Source organism: Ochotona princeps, chromosome 3, assembly GCF_030435755.1.
Source record: "Ochotona princeps isolate mOchPri1 chromosome 3, mOchPri1.hap1, whole genome shotgun sequence".
Classification (NCBI taxonomy): domain Eukaryota; kingdom Metazoa; phylum Chordata; class Mammalia; order Lagomorpha; family Ochotonidae; genus Ochotona; species Ochotona princeps.
Genome location: NC_080834.1, coordinates 78,889,884 through 78,904,492, shown reverse-complemented (window position 1 = coordinate 78,904,492; position 14,609 = coordinate 78,889,884). Strand labels below are relative to the sequence as shown.

Here is a 14,609-nt window from a genome sequence, read left to right as displayed (position 1 = left end):
ATAGGTCTTACCAAGTGCACATTCCTTCCTTCATATCTGCTAGGTACTGTCAGGGTCAGAATGGGGCAACATGCTGCTTTGGGATGGTGGTCTCATCAAGGTGGAACTATGTCGAGCTGCCAGAAAGTCTTGTCACCATGGGCCTATCAACCAGATAATGCTAGATGAGGGGGAAGTGATCACTGTTGGCTCAGATGGATGTATCAGGGTAAGTTGTCTTGGGACTTGGGCAGTAATACCCATTTCTAAGGCTTGACGGTATATAGGTGGTTTTGGCAGGTTTTTATCTCCCATGGAGATGACTTTGTGAAGCCATCAGCAGTCATTTACTCTCAAGACCAATTTATTTTAAATAATGTTTCTCAGGTGGTAATATCTGCATTCTCATCAAAATTAATTGATCGAATCTTAGCATTGAGACCTTTGGTTATTTTTATTTTGTTGAAATGGCTTCTGAAAATGGAAAGCCATGATAGCACAGTAGCAACGGTGGACACATTTGTTCTTCTGCAATGCCTGACATGAATGGGTCATGCTGTAGAAACAAACGCAAAATCTTTGCTAGTTGTTCTTCTCCCAAGGTTACCAGTTAGAACTCACAGGTGAGCTGTCAAGGTTGGGTTCTGGATACTGTCTTCTCTTTGCTCCTTACACGGGAAAAACACCACCTGTTTTGGCTTGTGGACACTCTCCTGCTTAAGGACTGGGTTAAGCTGGAACATGGTTCCAGTGTCCTGTTCTGGCACATAGTTTTTGTAGCATCTTTCATAAGAAAGTGGTAGTGTTCTCTTAATATTTCTAAGAGGTGTTAATCACAAATAAGATTGCATTAAAATTTTCTGTGTCTGGCGTTTTGGCTCAGCAAATTAAACTGCTGCCTGCAATGCTGGTATCCCATATGGGCACTGGTTCTAGTCCCAGCTGCTCTGCTTCTGTTCCAGCTCCTTGATAATGCAACTGGAAAATTAGTGGAGGATCCCCAAGTGCTTTGGGCCTGGCCACTAACATGGGAGACTCAGATGGAGTTCCAGGTTCCTGGCTTCAATCTAGCCCAACCCTGGCTATTGAGGCCATTTTGGAAATAAATCAGTGAATGGTAGATCTCTCTCTGACTCTGCTTTTCAAATAAATAAATGAGTCTTTAAATAAAACCATTCTGGGACCCAGCATGTGACCTAGCGGCTAAAGTCCTCGCCTTGAATGTGCCGGGATCCCATATGGGTGCCGGTTCTAATCCCGGCAGCTCTGCTTCCCATCCAGCTCCCTGCTTGTAGCCTGAGAAAGCAGTCAAGGAGGGCCGAAAGCCTTGAGACCCTGCACCCGCATGGGAGATCTGGAGCAAGTTCCTGGCTCCTGGCTTCGTATTGGCACAGCACCAGCTGTTGCAGTCACTTGGGGAGTGAATCATCGGTCAAAAGAACTTCCTCTATGTCTTTCCTCCTGTGTATATCTGACTTTGCAATACAAATAAATAAATCTTTTTTTAAAAAAATAAAATCATTCTGGTCACTCTGTTGAGATCCACTGAGTTTAATATGTCTAATATATTTTTATATTGTATTTTTTATTATGAGTTTTTTATCATTGACTATCTGAATCCAACAATAGGGTTTTTAAAAATGTATTTACTTATTTATTTTTTAAAAGAGTTACAGAGAGAAGGCCAGACAGGCGAAACCTTCCTCTGATTTGTTCCCCAAATGGCCACAGTGGACAGGAATGGTTCAGACTGAATCCAGAAGCTAGAACATCTATCCAGGTTTCCCATGTAGCTACAGGAGCCCAAGGACTTTACCCTTCTGCTGCTGTTTTCCCAGGCACATTAGCAAGGAGTTGCATGGGAAGTAGAGCATCCAGGACTCAAACCAGCGACTATATGGGATGATGGCATTTCAGGTGGCAGTTTAACCTGAAATGTCACAGTGTTGGCCCCAAGCATAGGTTTTAATACTTAAAATACTAAATTTAATCTTGTTCGATTTCATGCATTGCTGTGAGGATCTTTTGTGTTCAAAATGTCCCAATTCCAAGTAGAGGAAATCTGAAGAGAGGAGAAGTTAAGTATTTCAGAGGTTCTCCTTGTGGTCACTACTGATTTCTAAGTCCTCATGTTTTCATTCCTTCATGTTGTAGATGTCTTTATCAAGTTTTTACCCCGACTCCTAAGAGTTGTCTGATTCTAGAATTTGGCCGCGTCCCTCATATAAACACACATGCATACATACATGTCCATAGGACACTGGCAATATCCTGGGAGTTATTTTCCTAAAGCCTGAGTTCTACAGTCTAGGATAACGTGGCCGCATTATCAGGGCTGGTCTTGGGACTTCACAAGTGAAAAATCCTAAGTCTCTCTGCCTTGGTGAGCTGGAACTCGTCCTTCCTATTCTTCCTGTAGTGTTCTGGGCTCCTCTGAGTGTAAGTCATAACGAAAGGAGAGAAAAATTTTCTAATGGAAACATCAACTACAATCCATTTTCCTTGGACTACGATGAAGGCAGTGCCTGAATCCTTAAGCAAGAAAGTGTATTTTTCTTTTGCCTGGGCCTATCAATTAGTGTACAGAAACAAGACTCATTGTAATGTCTGAAACAACCGAGCCATTTACTTCTTAGGACTGTTTTGTATGAAAGCAGAATGGAAACCTTGGAAGAAGCTAATTTGGGTCCAATTAAAATTCTTACACAGGACTATATCCTTTCACTAATCTTCATAAACATAAAAGTATGATTTATGAAGCCTCACTGCAGAGGAAAATGCCAGAGTTTGGGTTGGGTTCATGCCCCAGTTACACTTACTCATTGTTAATTTTCATGCAACAAAAACATACGATATTTGAAAACAACTGGAGCATTTTTCTGGCTTGGGAAGTAAATTAACTACTTACTGATTAAAGTTTTTCTCATTAACTTTACAAGATATGGGATTTTGAGACAATAGACACTGCTGATACTGTTGATGAAACTGGATTGTTAGAGATTGAGCCTATTAATGAACTTCAAGTAGACAAGAATGTCAAACTCTTCTCTATGATAAAAATGAATGAAACTGGAAATAACTTTTGGCTGGCTCAAGTAAGTTGTGTTCTTCTGTTTTAACTCTTACATTAACTGCATATAAAATTAAGATGGTGTAATTGATGATGTACATGGAAGACTATTATAAACTTGTTCTATGACTGTGTTCTAATATATATATGTGTATATATATATACACACACACACACACATACATATGTAATTGCTTTTATTACACTTCTCACACTTTATGTGAACTTTTGGTACTAGTCCTTTAAATCATGGGAAGAAAAATGTTTCCAATTTGATGCAAGTTCAAAATTATAAGAGTATTTAATTTTGTAGGATGCCAATGGAGCCATATGGAAGCTTGACCTTAGTTTTTCCAATATCGTAAGTTGTCCATTTTTCTCAACATTCCCTAGCTTTCATAGTAAACACATTTGTTATTCTTTAAAGGGGACTTTATCTTTCTCCAATCTAGATCATTGTTCCCATCAAAAACTTGTTCAAGAGGTTGGCAACGTGGCACCTTAAGTTAAGCCACTTCTTGTAATGGTGGCCTCCCATGTTGGGGTGCTGATTTCAGACCTGGATACTCTGCTTCATCCACTCCATCTCCCTGCTAATGTGCCAGGGAAGCAGCAGATAATGGTCCAAGTATTTTGGTGCTTGTTACCCAGATTGGGATACCTGGAGGGAGTTCTGGGCTCCTGATTTCAGTCTGACCTAGCCTCAACCAGAGCTGCCATTTGGGAGGGGTGAGCTAGGATCTCTCTCTTTCTCTCTTTCTCTCTTTCTCTCTTTCTCTCTTTCTCTCTTTCTCTCCCTTCCTCCCTTTTACCCTCTATCCTTCCTTCTTTCCCTCACACACACGTGTACGCACATACACCCTTACTCTGCTTTGCAAATAAATAAATAAAAATTAAAATAAAACCTTGTTCAACATTCTCTATTCTTGGGAATTCTCTCCATTTCTCTCACGTCATGATTTTATTTAAGTAAAAAAAATTGAGCGAAGTTTACCAGAAAAGTAGCAATAGTAATGCCTCATGTTTTGCAGTCTTTGCACTTCTCATAAATGTGTGTTAATTTTGTTTGTATTATCTCCTGATTCGTTTATATTATCTCCTGATTCTCATGCCCACCCTGAGAGTAGTGAGCTGTCACCCTCCTATATTACAGTGAAGAAATGGAAGCTAGCATTTGAGTTGACTTGTGTGACAATCGTACAGCCATGAAGTGTAAACCCAGGATTCCATGTTTCTCCTAAATCCAAAGTCCGGTGCTCTTTCTAACCCATTATCCTTAAACAAACAAAACTTTCCATTCCAATAAAATTTGTAAGGTCCCTCAGGAGGTATCAGGTTCTGTTTGTATTTTTCTCTGAGATTTAGTGAGTTTTACCTGTCTGCAGACCCAGGATCCAGAATGCCTTTTTTCCTTCCACTCTGGAGCCGTTGAGGCCTTGGCCATGTCTCCTGTCACTTATCTCATGGCCACTACCGCCTTGGACTGTAAGTAGACACTCTTAAGGAAAGTATATGGCCTTGCCTTCTTTTGCTTTGAATACAAGTTTGAGTTGAGTTTCAGTAAAAACAGCTGAGAAGTTTTCAAGAAAAGAAAGTATCCTCAGTGTGAGTGAGGTATACTGCAGCAAAGTGGATATAGCTCTGAATGCAACAGCTGTTTATTCATGGAAATGTCGTTTCTTTTAATAGTGTTCAAATCAATATGTTTTCTATTCTTTTAATTTCTTCCTTCTTATGGTAAATCTGTGTACACTGTACAGAGTGACACTGATTATGTACATTTATGAACTAGCTGCTTAAGAATATGTATATTGAATATGTTGACCAAAGAAAGACTATTGGATTATCAATTAGTTATTTATAAAATTTTTATCATAACACTCAACATGTGGAAAGTAAGCCAAGATGATTTTAAAAGATAGTAAGTATAAATAATTTGTTTCCTTTGAAACTGTATTTCTGTAGGCTCTGTTCGAATCTATGACTTTGCTAGCAAAACTCCTTTGATTCAAATGAAATTCAGGCAAGGAGGTACGACTATTGCTTGGGTACCCCAAATGGTAAGTTTGTCATTATAATGAATTTATACCAGAAACTATTGGTTCATATCTTGTATCAAGTGTTACATCTTAGAAATATATGTGTTTTTCTGATTTTGGATTCTAGAAAATAATAAAAAATTTTTAGTTAGTTTGTTTCATTCACAATGTGATATGAATTATATCATGACCTTGCTATTATAATGGTTTAGATTCTGTTTTTAATGAAAATTCTGTTTTTATTCCACCTATAGATGAATAATAGTCCTGAATTACAAAGTAACTATGGATTACATCTTTGTGTATCTAGGCTGTATCCATTTACCTCTGATTTAATTCATTTTTATTAATATTTCTAAAATATCTACATTGTGAAGGCTATGTTCTAACTTCTGGGAAATAGCACTGAGCAAACCCAAAAAAACCAAATTTGTCTTTACAGACCTATTGTAGGATTGAGGCAGAGACAGATTATAGACAAAATACAGAATAAAATGTGTTGGGATAGATGATGAGCCATACCGAAAAATTTAGGGAAGTCCTTGTTGTGGAGCAGTGGGCTCATCTGTTCCTTGCAATGCTGGCTTGAATCCTGATTACTCCATTTCTGATCCAGCTGCTTCTAATGCACCAGGAAATGCAGTGGATGACTGCTGGAAGACCTGAATGTAGCTGTTCGGGAAGTAAACCAGTAATGAATAATATCCCCCTCTCTCTCTCATTCGACCTTTCAAATAAATAAATAAATCTTTAAAAATATTTAGCGGGGAATGGAGAGTTAAGTCAAGGATATATTGTTACATTAAAAAACGATTCCAGCATGCCATAGCAGAGAGCAGCAATCATTTGGTTTTTCTCACAGGGTCTTTGAACAGGGATCTCATACAGGTGGCAGTAGAGATTCTGTCTGCTTCAGAGTGTCTAGACTTCTGATGTAAAAACGTGAAGAATTAGAGCAGAATCATCCAGAAACCTCATAATGATAAGGCTGCACCCAGGTTGGATAGCTTGGACGTTTTACTGTTGGCAGGTGTGTTTATCTCATAACTTCTGCATGGGACTTGGGCTTCGTCATAGCATGACAGCATCAGGATAGTCACACACTTCTCTCTCTTATTAAAAGTCAGAGATACAGAGAGAGGGGGAAGAGACACAGCGAGACACATCCACACCTGCCATCAGTGGTCATGTCTCATGTACTTGGACCATCACCTGCCCCCTACATAGCACTTCAACAGGAAGCTGGATTGAAAGCAGAAATGGGACTTGACCCAAACATTCTGATACGAAATACAGGCATTCCTAGTGCAGTTTAACGCACTGTGCCACAATACCCATCCCAGGCACACACTTCTTACCCAATGACTCAGGGTGCTAAGGACTAGTGTTCTAACAAATAAGGCAGAAGTTAGTGGCCTTTTTATTTTTATCTTTAAATTTAATTTTATTATTTTTATTTTAAATTTTGAATTTTATGGTACAATTCTGTATAGTCCGGGATTCCCCTCCCCCCAGTTGCCAGCCCCGACTGATTTTCCCCATATTGTCACAACAGTGCTTTCCTTCATAAGGAGTTACAGTTCCATCAGTTTGCTATTTTAAGTGTGCCCCAACGTTACTGGTACAGACAATGTCAGACAGTCCATTATCCCATTGTCTGGATATTTCCAACACTTTCATTGGGAGTCTATCTTTTATTTGGAAGTAGAGATGTATGTTGCATCATGTCTTCACATCTGGATATGGTAGTCTCCATTACTCCATCACTATACATCCAATTTGCATGGTGGTTTCCTTATATTATAGAAAACATATGATATTTGTCTTTTTTGGGATTGACTGAAGGCCTTTTATGACCCAGTCTATGAAGTTAAATGACCATTTCTTACTCCATTAGGCCAAACAGCCACACATTCACCAGCCCCAGCCAGATTGAACAGAAAAGGGCTTTGTCTCTGTGGGCACAGAGGGTATTTCAGAGAATTTGCAACCATGTTTTCAAAATGCCATGGAAGTGTTTTGTGGAATGTTTAATACTTACTGTTTTGAGGTGAAATACAAAATCGCTTCTTGGCCTTTTGACTAAGATCAAGTGAGTTGAAATAAAAAAAAAAGTTTAGGTATGACTGGAATGGAGGGAAATTTCTTAAGGAAATGAGCAGAAGGAAAACAATCAGGGAACACAGCCAGCACAATGAAGACTCTAGAGTAAGTGGAGAGGACAGAGCACTTGGAATGGCAGATCTAGCTCACTTAGTTCCCTAACCTGTTTACACACTGTCTGAAGTTCTTAAGCGCCACCCATGGACAGAGTCGTTTATTTACATGAATGTGTGATGTTCCAAGAATAACTTATTTTCAGCTTTATATCCAAGTAATGGTCACTTGAATATTAGGCTAGTATGTAAAGACCCCTTCTTGTTTCCCGCTGCCCCTTTCTGGAAGTCTTCCCTCATGACTCAGATCAAGGTGTGTATCATCCTCTCTGCATGGCTGCCTGTGAACACACCTTCAAGGGGAGTTAGGTCCTCCCTTCTTGGTGATTGTTCCCCCGACCCCCGAGGGCTGTGGATGTGTGTCTTACAACACTTACCACAGCAGATTGAAAATATTGCATTCTGTATATTTCCCTCTAAGCTGTTTGTACTGACAACCATCTTAATCTTCTTGGTATCTCCACTGGGTCTAAAGTTACTGGTACATTTAGACACTTGTTAACTTTTTTTTTGAATGAACATTTAGTTGGAGTTGTACAGAGTGTGGGAGTATGTAGAACTGGCCAGACAGCCTATACTAAATTACCCAAGTTTAGATAAAATACAGAGTTATCAGTTACATGGCATAACTTTCTTAATCCATTAATTTCAGGTCTTTTATATTTACTTTTTTTCCAAGGTAAGCTACAGTGGAGCACAAATTATTGTAGGATTTGAAGATGGAGTTGTTCGAATCCTTGAACTTTATGATCCGAAAGGTCTCACAGTTTTTTCAGGACGGAAGAAAGTTGTGGATGCAGATATTCACTTGAGACAGGTTTTTAAACCCCATACTGATTGTGTCACCGCTTTAGCTTATGAGCGTGATGGGGAAATCCTAGCAACAGGGGTAAGCAGTAGATTTCCTTTTGTTTCTCATTGGAATTTCATGGTTAAATTTGCCTTTTTTGTCTTCCTATTTGATCATGATTTATTTAGTGAAATTCAATTTCTAAGAATGAATGCATAGTTTGTTTTCTTTTGGTTCATATTCTTTCAATGTGTTCTGTGCATAGCATTTTAAATTGTTCTTACAAATTCAGTTCTAATGCATATTTCAAATTAGAAAATTTTGTCTGGAAGTCATGCTAGATGTTTTGGTTATTATCAATATTGTCATAAATGAAGAGTGATCATATAAATTCCTTATGCATTAGTAGGTGAACATATGCATTGAAATTATTTGTAAATTAGTTTTACATGTAAGTACAGTGATGACATTTTCTAGCCACATACTGGAGCATATGGGGAAAATGAACAAGAATTCTCTCAAAATAATCTGTTATGTGATCATTGTATGTAGATATAATTATAATTCTGTTTTAAAGCATTGTAGATAATAAATGATTTTTTGTGCTCTGTAGGTTTGGTTTCATAATATGCATTTGATGGGTATATATCTTCTTTCTTAGAGTAAAGATCATACTGTTTTTTTCTTTGACGTGGAAAAGGATTATAAGCCAATTGGTTATATTAATACTCCTGGACCTGTTATCCAATTAATATGGTCTACAATCTCTCATGTAAGTCAGTGTTTGTTTTCAGACTTAATAAAGTAGAATGATCTGTGTACATAGGGAATACCAGGTTACATTAACCCTACTCTTAAGTTCTCCAGTAGGGAAAAAGGAATGTGACAACTGCTTCTCTACTAGAGAAGCCTACTGCCTCTCTAATCATGGGACCATCACCCAGGAGCTTTGCCTTTCCCTTACCTCCTCTTTTCTCTTTCATACTCTAATTAGTTGGTCTTGATATCTTCACAAAACACAAGGTTATGTCAGGCTCTGCTTCAACAATGATGACTGTTGATCACATGCACAACATGGGATGGATTGGTCAATCTGTCTTTCTGATAGTCAGAAGCTCAATTTTAAGATCTGAGTGTACCTTTTATTTATCTATTTCACCCCTCACCCTGAATCCACCTCTATTTTTTTTAAATTTCTATTGCTGCTTTTGTAATAATTAGCAATTCAGAGTTGATTATGGGTTTTATTCAGTGTCCCTATTTTGGCTAAGTTTGATATAGAATAATTAGGAAAATTAAGTATTGGTTGCATGTCTAAACAGTATTGTACTAATCACATGCCAGGATGATAATACTGATGAACTACAAAGTGCTGCCAGGAGTTTTGAGCTAATATTTCTACTCTATTTGAAGATCTTCTAAGGAAAAAAAAACATTAGAAATTAGTTACTACTGTACAGAAAAATGCTTTTACAAATTAGTCAGCAGTTGCTGCTGCTGCTGCTTTTTCTTCTTCTTCTTTAAAGATTTATTTATTTATTTATTTTGGAAAGGCAGATTTTTTTTTAATTATTTATTATTTAACTTCAGTAATTACATTGTATTATGTGACACAGTTACATAGATACTTGGGTTCTCCCCACCCCTCCCCAAACCCTCCCACCATGGTGGATTCCTCCACCTTGTTGCATAACCACAGCTCAAGTTCAGTTGAGATTTCCCCATTGCAAGCGTATACCAAACATAGAGTCCAGCATCTTATTGTCCCGTCAAGTTCAACGGCTTCTTAGGTATACCCTCTCTGGTCTGATGACAGAGCCAGCAGAGTATCATCCCAGTCAATTGAAAGCTCCAACATACCATCAGCAAAAATTTACATCATTATGGAATTAATTGACATAGTAATGAGTAACCAATATGTTAAAAGTAAATGCGGGTTCCCAGCCACCTTCTGTGACCACCTCACCTATACTTCAATTTTAGTTTATACACAACATATAACATTCAAAACATAACATGTTATACATAACATCATATCATCTTAAATTAAGGCAAACATGTGGTATTTAACCTTTTGTGATTGGCTCATTTCCCTTAGCATTATGGTTTCCAGTTTGGCCCATTTGGCCACAAAGAACTGCATTTTGTTTTTTTTAATAGCTGAGTAGTATTCCATGGAGTAGATGAACCATAGCTTTCTTATCCAATCCTCTGTTGATGGGCATTTTGGCTGTTTCCATGTTTTTGCAATTACTGATTGTGCTGCTATGAACATAGGAGTGCATGTTGGTTTCTCATAGAACAAGTGTTCTGGATATATTCCTAGGAGTGCTATTGCTGGATCATACGGTATGTTGTATTTGAGTTGTTTGAATATTCTCCATACTGATTTCCATAGAGGCTGTACCAGCCTGCAGCCCCACCAGCAGTGGAGTAGGGTTCCCTTTTCCCCGCAACCTCGCCAACAAGTGTCGTTGGTGCTTTTATTCATGTGGGCCAGTCTTACTGGCGTTAGGTGGTACCTCATTGATGTTTTAATTTGGATTTCCCTTATTGCCAGGGAACTTGAGCATTTTTTCATATGTTTATTTGCCATTTGGGTTTGTTCCTTTGTGAAGTGTCTGCCCATTTCCCGTGCCCATTTCTTGAGTGGGTTGCTTGTTTTGACATTTTGGTTGTTTTGTAGCTCTTTGTATATTCTGGATATTAGCCCTCTATCACCTATGTCGTGTGCGAAGATCTTCTCCCATTCTGTGGGTTGCCTTTTTACTTTGTTGATTGTTTCTCTAGCTGTACAGAAGCTTCTTAGTTTGATGAGGTCCCAATTGTTTATTTTGGTCTTGATTTCTACTGCATCTGGAGTCTTTTTTAGGAAGTGAGGGCCTACCCCTAAGTGTTGCAGTGTGTTTCCAACATTTTCTTCCAAAAGTTTGAAGGTTTCTGGATGTAGGTTTAGATCTGTTATCCATTTAGATCTGATCTTAGTGTATGGTGAGAGATGTGGATCTATTTTTTTGTTTCTGCAGGCTATCAACCAGTTTTCCCAACAGCATTTATTGAACAGACCTTCCCATTTGCCTGGGTTGTCGTTTGTCTTTTTGTCAAAGATTATTTGGCTGTATCTGTGTGGGTTTCCTTCTGGCGTTTCTATTCTGCTCCATTGATCTTCCTCTCTATCTTTGTGCCAGTACCAGGCTGTTTTGATAACCACTGCCCTATAGTATGTCCAGAGGTCCGGAACTGTGATTCCCCCTGCTAACTTCCTGTTCTTCAGGATAGTTCTAGCTATCCGTGGTTTTTTGTGCTTCCAGATGAACCTTTGGATCATTGTTTCCAGTTCCATGAAGAATGTTTTGGGCAATTTGATTGGGATTGCGTTGAATGTATATATTGCTTTTGGCAGTATAGACATTTTAATGATATTGATTTTACCTATCCAGGAGCATGGGATGTTACTCCATCTTTTGAGGTCTTGTTCAAGATACCATTCAAAATAACAGAGAAAAGTATGAAATATCTGGGAATAAATCTAACCAAAAATGTAGAAGACTTATTTGAAGAAAACTACAAACTGCTTAAAAAAGGAAAGGCAGATTTACAGAGAGAAGGAAAAAGAAAGATCTTCCATTTGCTGGTTCACTTCCCAAATGGCTGCAGTTGCTGGAGTCGAGCTTATCCAAAGCAGGAGCCAAGAGCTTCTTCCAAATCTCTGATGTGTGTACCAGGTCTCAAAGCTTTGGACCATCCTCTGCTGCTTTTCCAGGCCATAATCAGAGAACTGGATAGGAAGTGGAACAGCCAGGGCTTGAGCCAGCATTTATATGAGATTCTGCTCATTGCACAGGAAAGGTTAATAATTGAGCCGTTGCACCAAGGCCTTTCTGTGTTTTCTTTATGTCTCTGTTCTTCTGTTTCAATAAGGACAGTGATCACTGGGTTAAGGACCCACATTTACCACCCTGTATTAATTTAACCAGCTCTCTATGGGCGCTGCTTCCAATTGCAGTTATGTTTTGATGTATTAGGGGTTAGGACTTCAAACTGTGGAGCTTAGGGGAAAGCACAGTTTCAACTATTCCAGTATGAACTCAAGTTAAGCATCAGCCATTTTCTGATCTCAACCTTTCTCTTTTCTCTTTTCTCTTTTTTCTGGTGTTTACTTTTAGTTACTTTATTTAAGTAGTGTTCTCTCTCAAACCCTTCCGCATTCCTGTGATGTAATACCATCTTATCCTTCACCTCAAAGCTTGATACCTCCTCTTCAGGAAGTCTTGTACATTCTACTTTTTGCCATGGCCATTCTGCAGTACATTTGCAGTTATAATTTGCGTTTATTTGTATGGTTTGCTTAAAAAAAGGCTTTCCTGTTAGAGACAAGGTTCATAATGGCAGAGACAATGCTTGATATCCTTACTCTTTTTTTATCCTAATCTATTTTTTAATTTAATTTTATTTTTTACATTTTATTATTATTATCATCTTGTGATACAATTTCATAGGCTCGTGGCATTTCCCTTGTCCCCTCCCAACTCCCTCCCCCCCACCTAGTTCCTCTATATCATTACTAAAATATAGTTCTTCATACTCAGTAATATGTCCATCATTGCAGGCATGGACAATGACAAAGAGTACAGCATCCTATTGTCAAGATATAGTGAACAGTTTCATTGTAAGTCCATCTTTGTCTGGAAGTAGAAATGCATACTACATTGTGTCCTCACATCTAGATGTTAGTCTCCATTTCACAGCTACTGTACATCCCCTCAAATGAAAAGTCATGATACAAAATCAACAATAGAAAGAAAAATAGAAATTTACAATGCCCTGAAGTTAAATGACATGTTACTAGATATGACAGTCTCCATTACACAGCTACTATACATCCCCTTAAATGAAAAACCACAAAACAAAATCAACATCAGGGAGAAAAAAGAAATTAACAACACCATGAAGTTAAATAACATGCTACTGAGTGACTAACATGTAGCTGAAGAAATGAAAATCAAGAACCTTCTTGAAGAAAATCATGCCACTGTCTGTATGATCTAGGAGTCATTGAATGATTTAATCAGAAGAAAGTGTTTTGAAGAGATGAAACTAACCGAGAACAACAAAACCCATGCGATACAGTTTCCTGATTTGTGTTGGTGAAGTGTGTCTCTTCTAGACAATAAATAGATGGGTTTTGTTTTTTAATCCGGTCTACTAATATATGATGTTTGATTGAGCTTAAGCCATTTACATTCAGGATTAATATGTGTGGATGGTACTTTGCTCCTATCATTTTAGGAATGGGTTATTCATTGGTTTAGTCTTCTGTTGTCATTTTACTGGGATGTTTTTACCATTTGCCTTTGGTTTTGGTAGGTGCTATTCCTCTTCTCTGTCAAGAGAACATCTTGAAGTGTCATTTGTAGGGCAGGTTTGGGAGAGGCATATTCTTTTAACTTTTCTTTACTGTGGAAGAATTGTATTTCATTTTCAAAGACAAAAGAAAGCTTTCCTGGATATGTTATCCTAGGCCGACAATTTTTTGCTTTTAGAATCTGGAATATGTCACTCCATTCTCTTCTTGCCTGTAGAGCTTCCTGTGAGAGGTCTCCTGTGAGTTTAATTGGCATTCCTTTATATGTCAATTGATTTTTTCATGTGCATATTTAAGGATCTTTTCCTTATGTTCAATTGAAGAGAACTTGAAGATCATGTGTCTTGGTGAAGACTGCTTTTGATCAAGCCTGTTGGGAGTTCTGTGCCCCTCCTGGATCTTGTTTCCCAATTCTTTCTCCAGATTAGGGAAATTTTCCCTTCTTATTTCATTAAATACATCTGCAAACTCAGCTTCTCTTTCTGCACCTTCTGGGACTCCCATAACTCTTATATTTGGCCTCTTAATAGTGTCTTTCAATTCTTGAATACTTTTTTTGGCCTGATCCAGCTCTGCTTCCAGTTTTTTGTTTGCTTCCCCCTGATGACAGGAAATATCTTCCAATTCTGAGACTCTTCTGCTTGCTTCATTCTGTTCTGGAGACTCTCCATTGTACTTTTAATTTGCTCTACTGTGTTCTTAATTTCTGATACATCAGCCTTGATTTGCTTTATTGCTTCCTTAAATTCTTTGAACTCTTGTATGTGCTTCTCATTGTTGATCAGAAGCTTTAAAATGAGTTTTCTGAATTCTGTGTGCCCCATTTTCTCGATGTCTTCCTCAGTTAACTCTGAGGTTGGCATAGGGTTTTGCTCTTTTGCAGGGGAGTTTTGTAATATTCACTGTGCTTTTGTCTCTTCTTTTGTTCTTGGTCATTGTACTTCTGGTTAGCAGAGTCTTCTCCTTAGGGCAGGTTTCTAAGCTGTATCACCCACAGGGCTACAATGCGATTTTACTTATTGCGGTTGGTACACACCTTTTTGCTTGTAGCCACTTGTGCCACAACCTCCAGCAAGTTCCAGGTCTGGGTTCTTATGTTAGATTTCCACCATGGTCTCCATAGCCCCGGCTCCTGGCTTACCACTCTCCA

General features: G+C 38.3%; 1 protein-coding gene across 6 annotated transcripts in view; it reads left to right on the top strand.

The window, feature by feature from the left end:
* CFAP44 (cilia and flagella associated protein 44) overlaps positions 1-14,609 on the top strand; it is a 112,420-nt gene that overhangs the window by 29,829 nt on the left and 67,982 nt on the right. For all 6 annotated transcript variants that reach the window (XM_058661898.1, XM_058661894.1, XM_058661895.1 and 3 more), the window contains exons 9-15: positions 44-208; positions 2,919-3,074; positions 3,363-3,410; positions 4,435-4,534; positions 5,015-5,109; positions 7,984-8,193; positions 8,756-8,866. In XM_058661898.1, the coding sequence (XP_058517881.1) occupies positions 44-208; positions 2,919-3,074; positions 3,363-3,410; positions 4,435-4,534; positions 5,015-5,109; positions 7,984-8,193; positions 8,756-8,866 (885 nt within the window). The remainder of the gene's footprint in view (positions 1-43; positions 209-2,918; positions 3,075-3,362; positions 3,411-4,434; positions 4,535-5,014; positions 5,110-7,983; positions 8,194-8,755; positions 8,867-14,609) is intronic.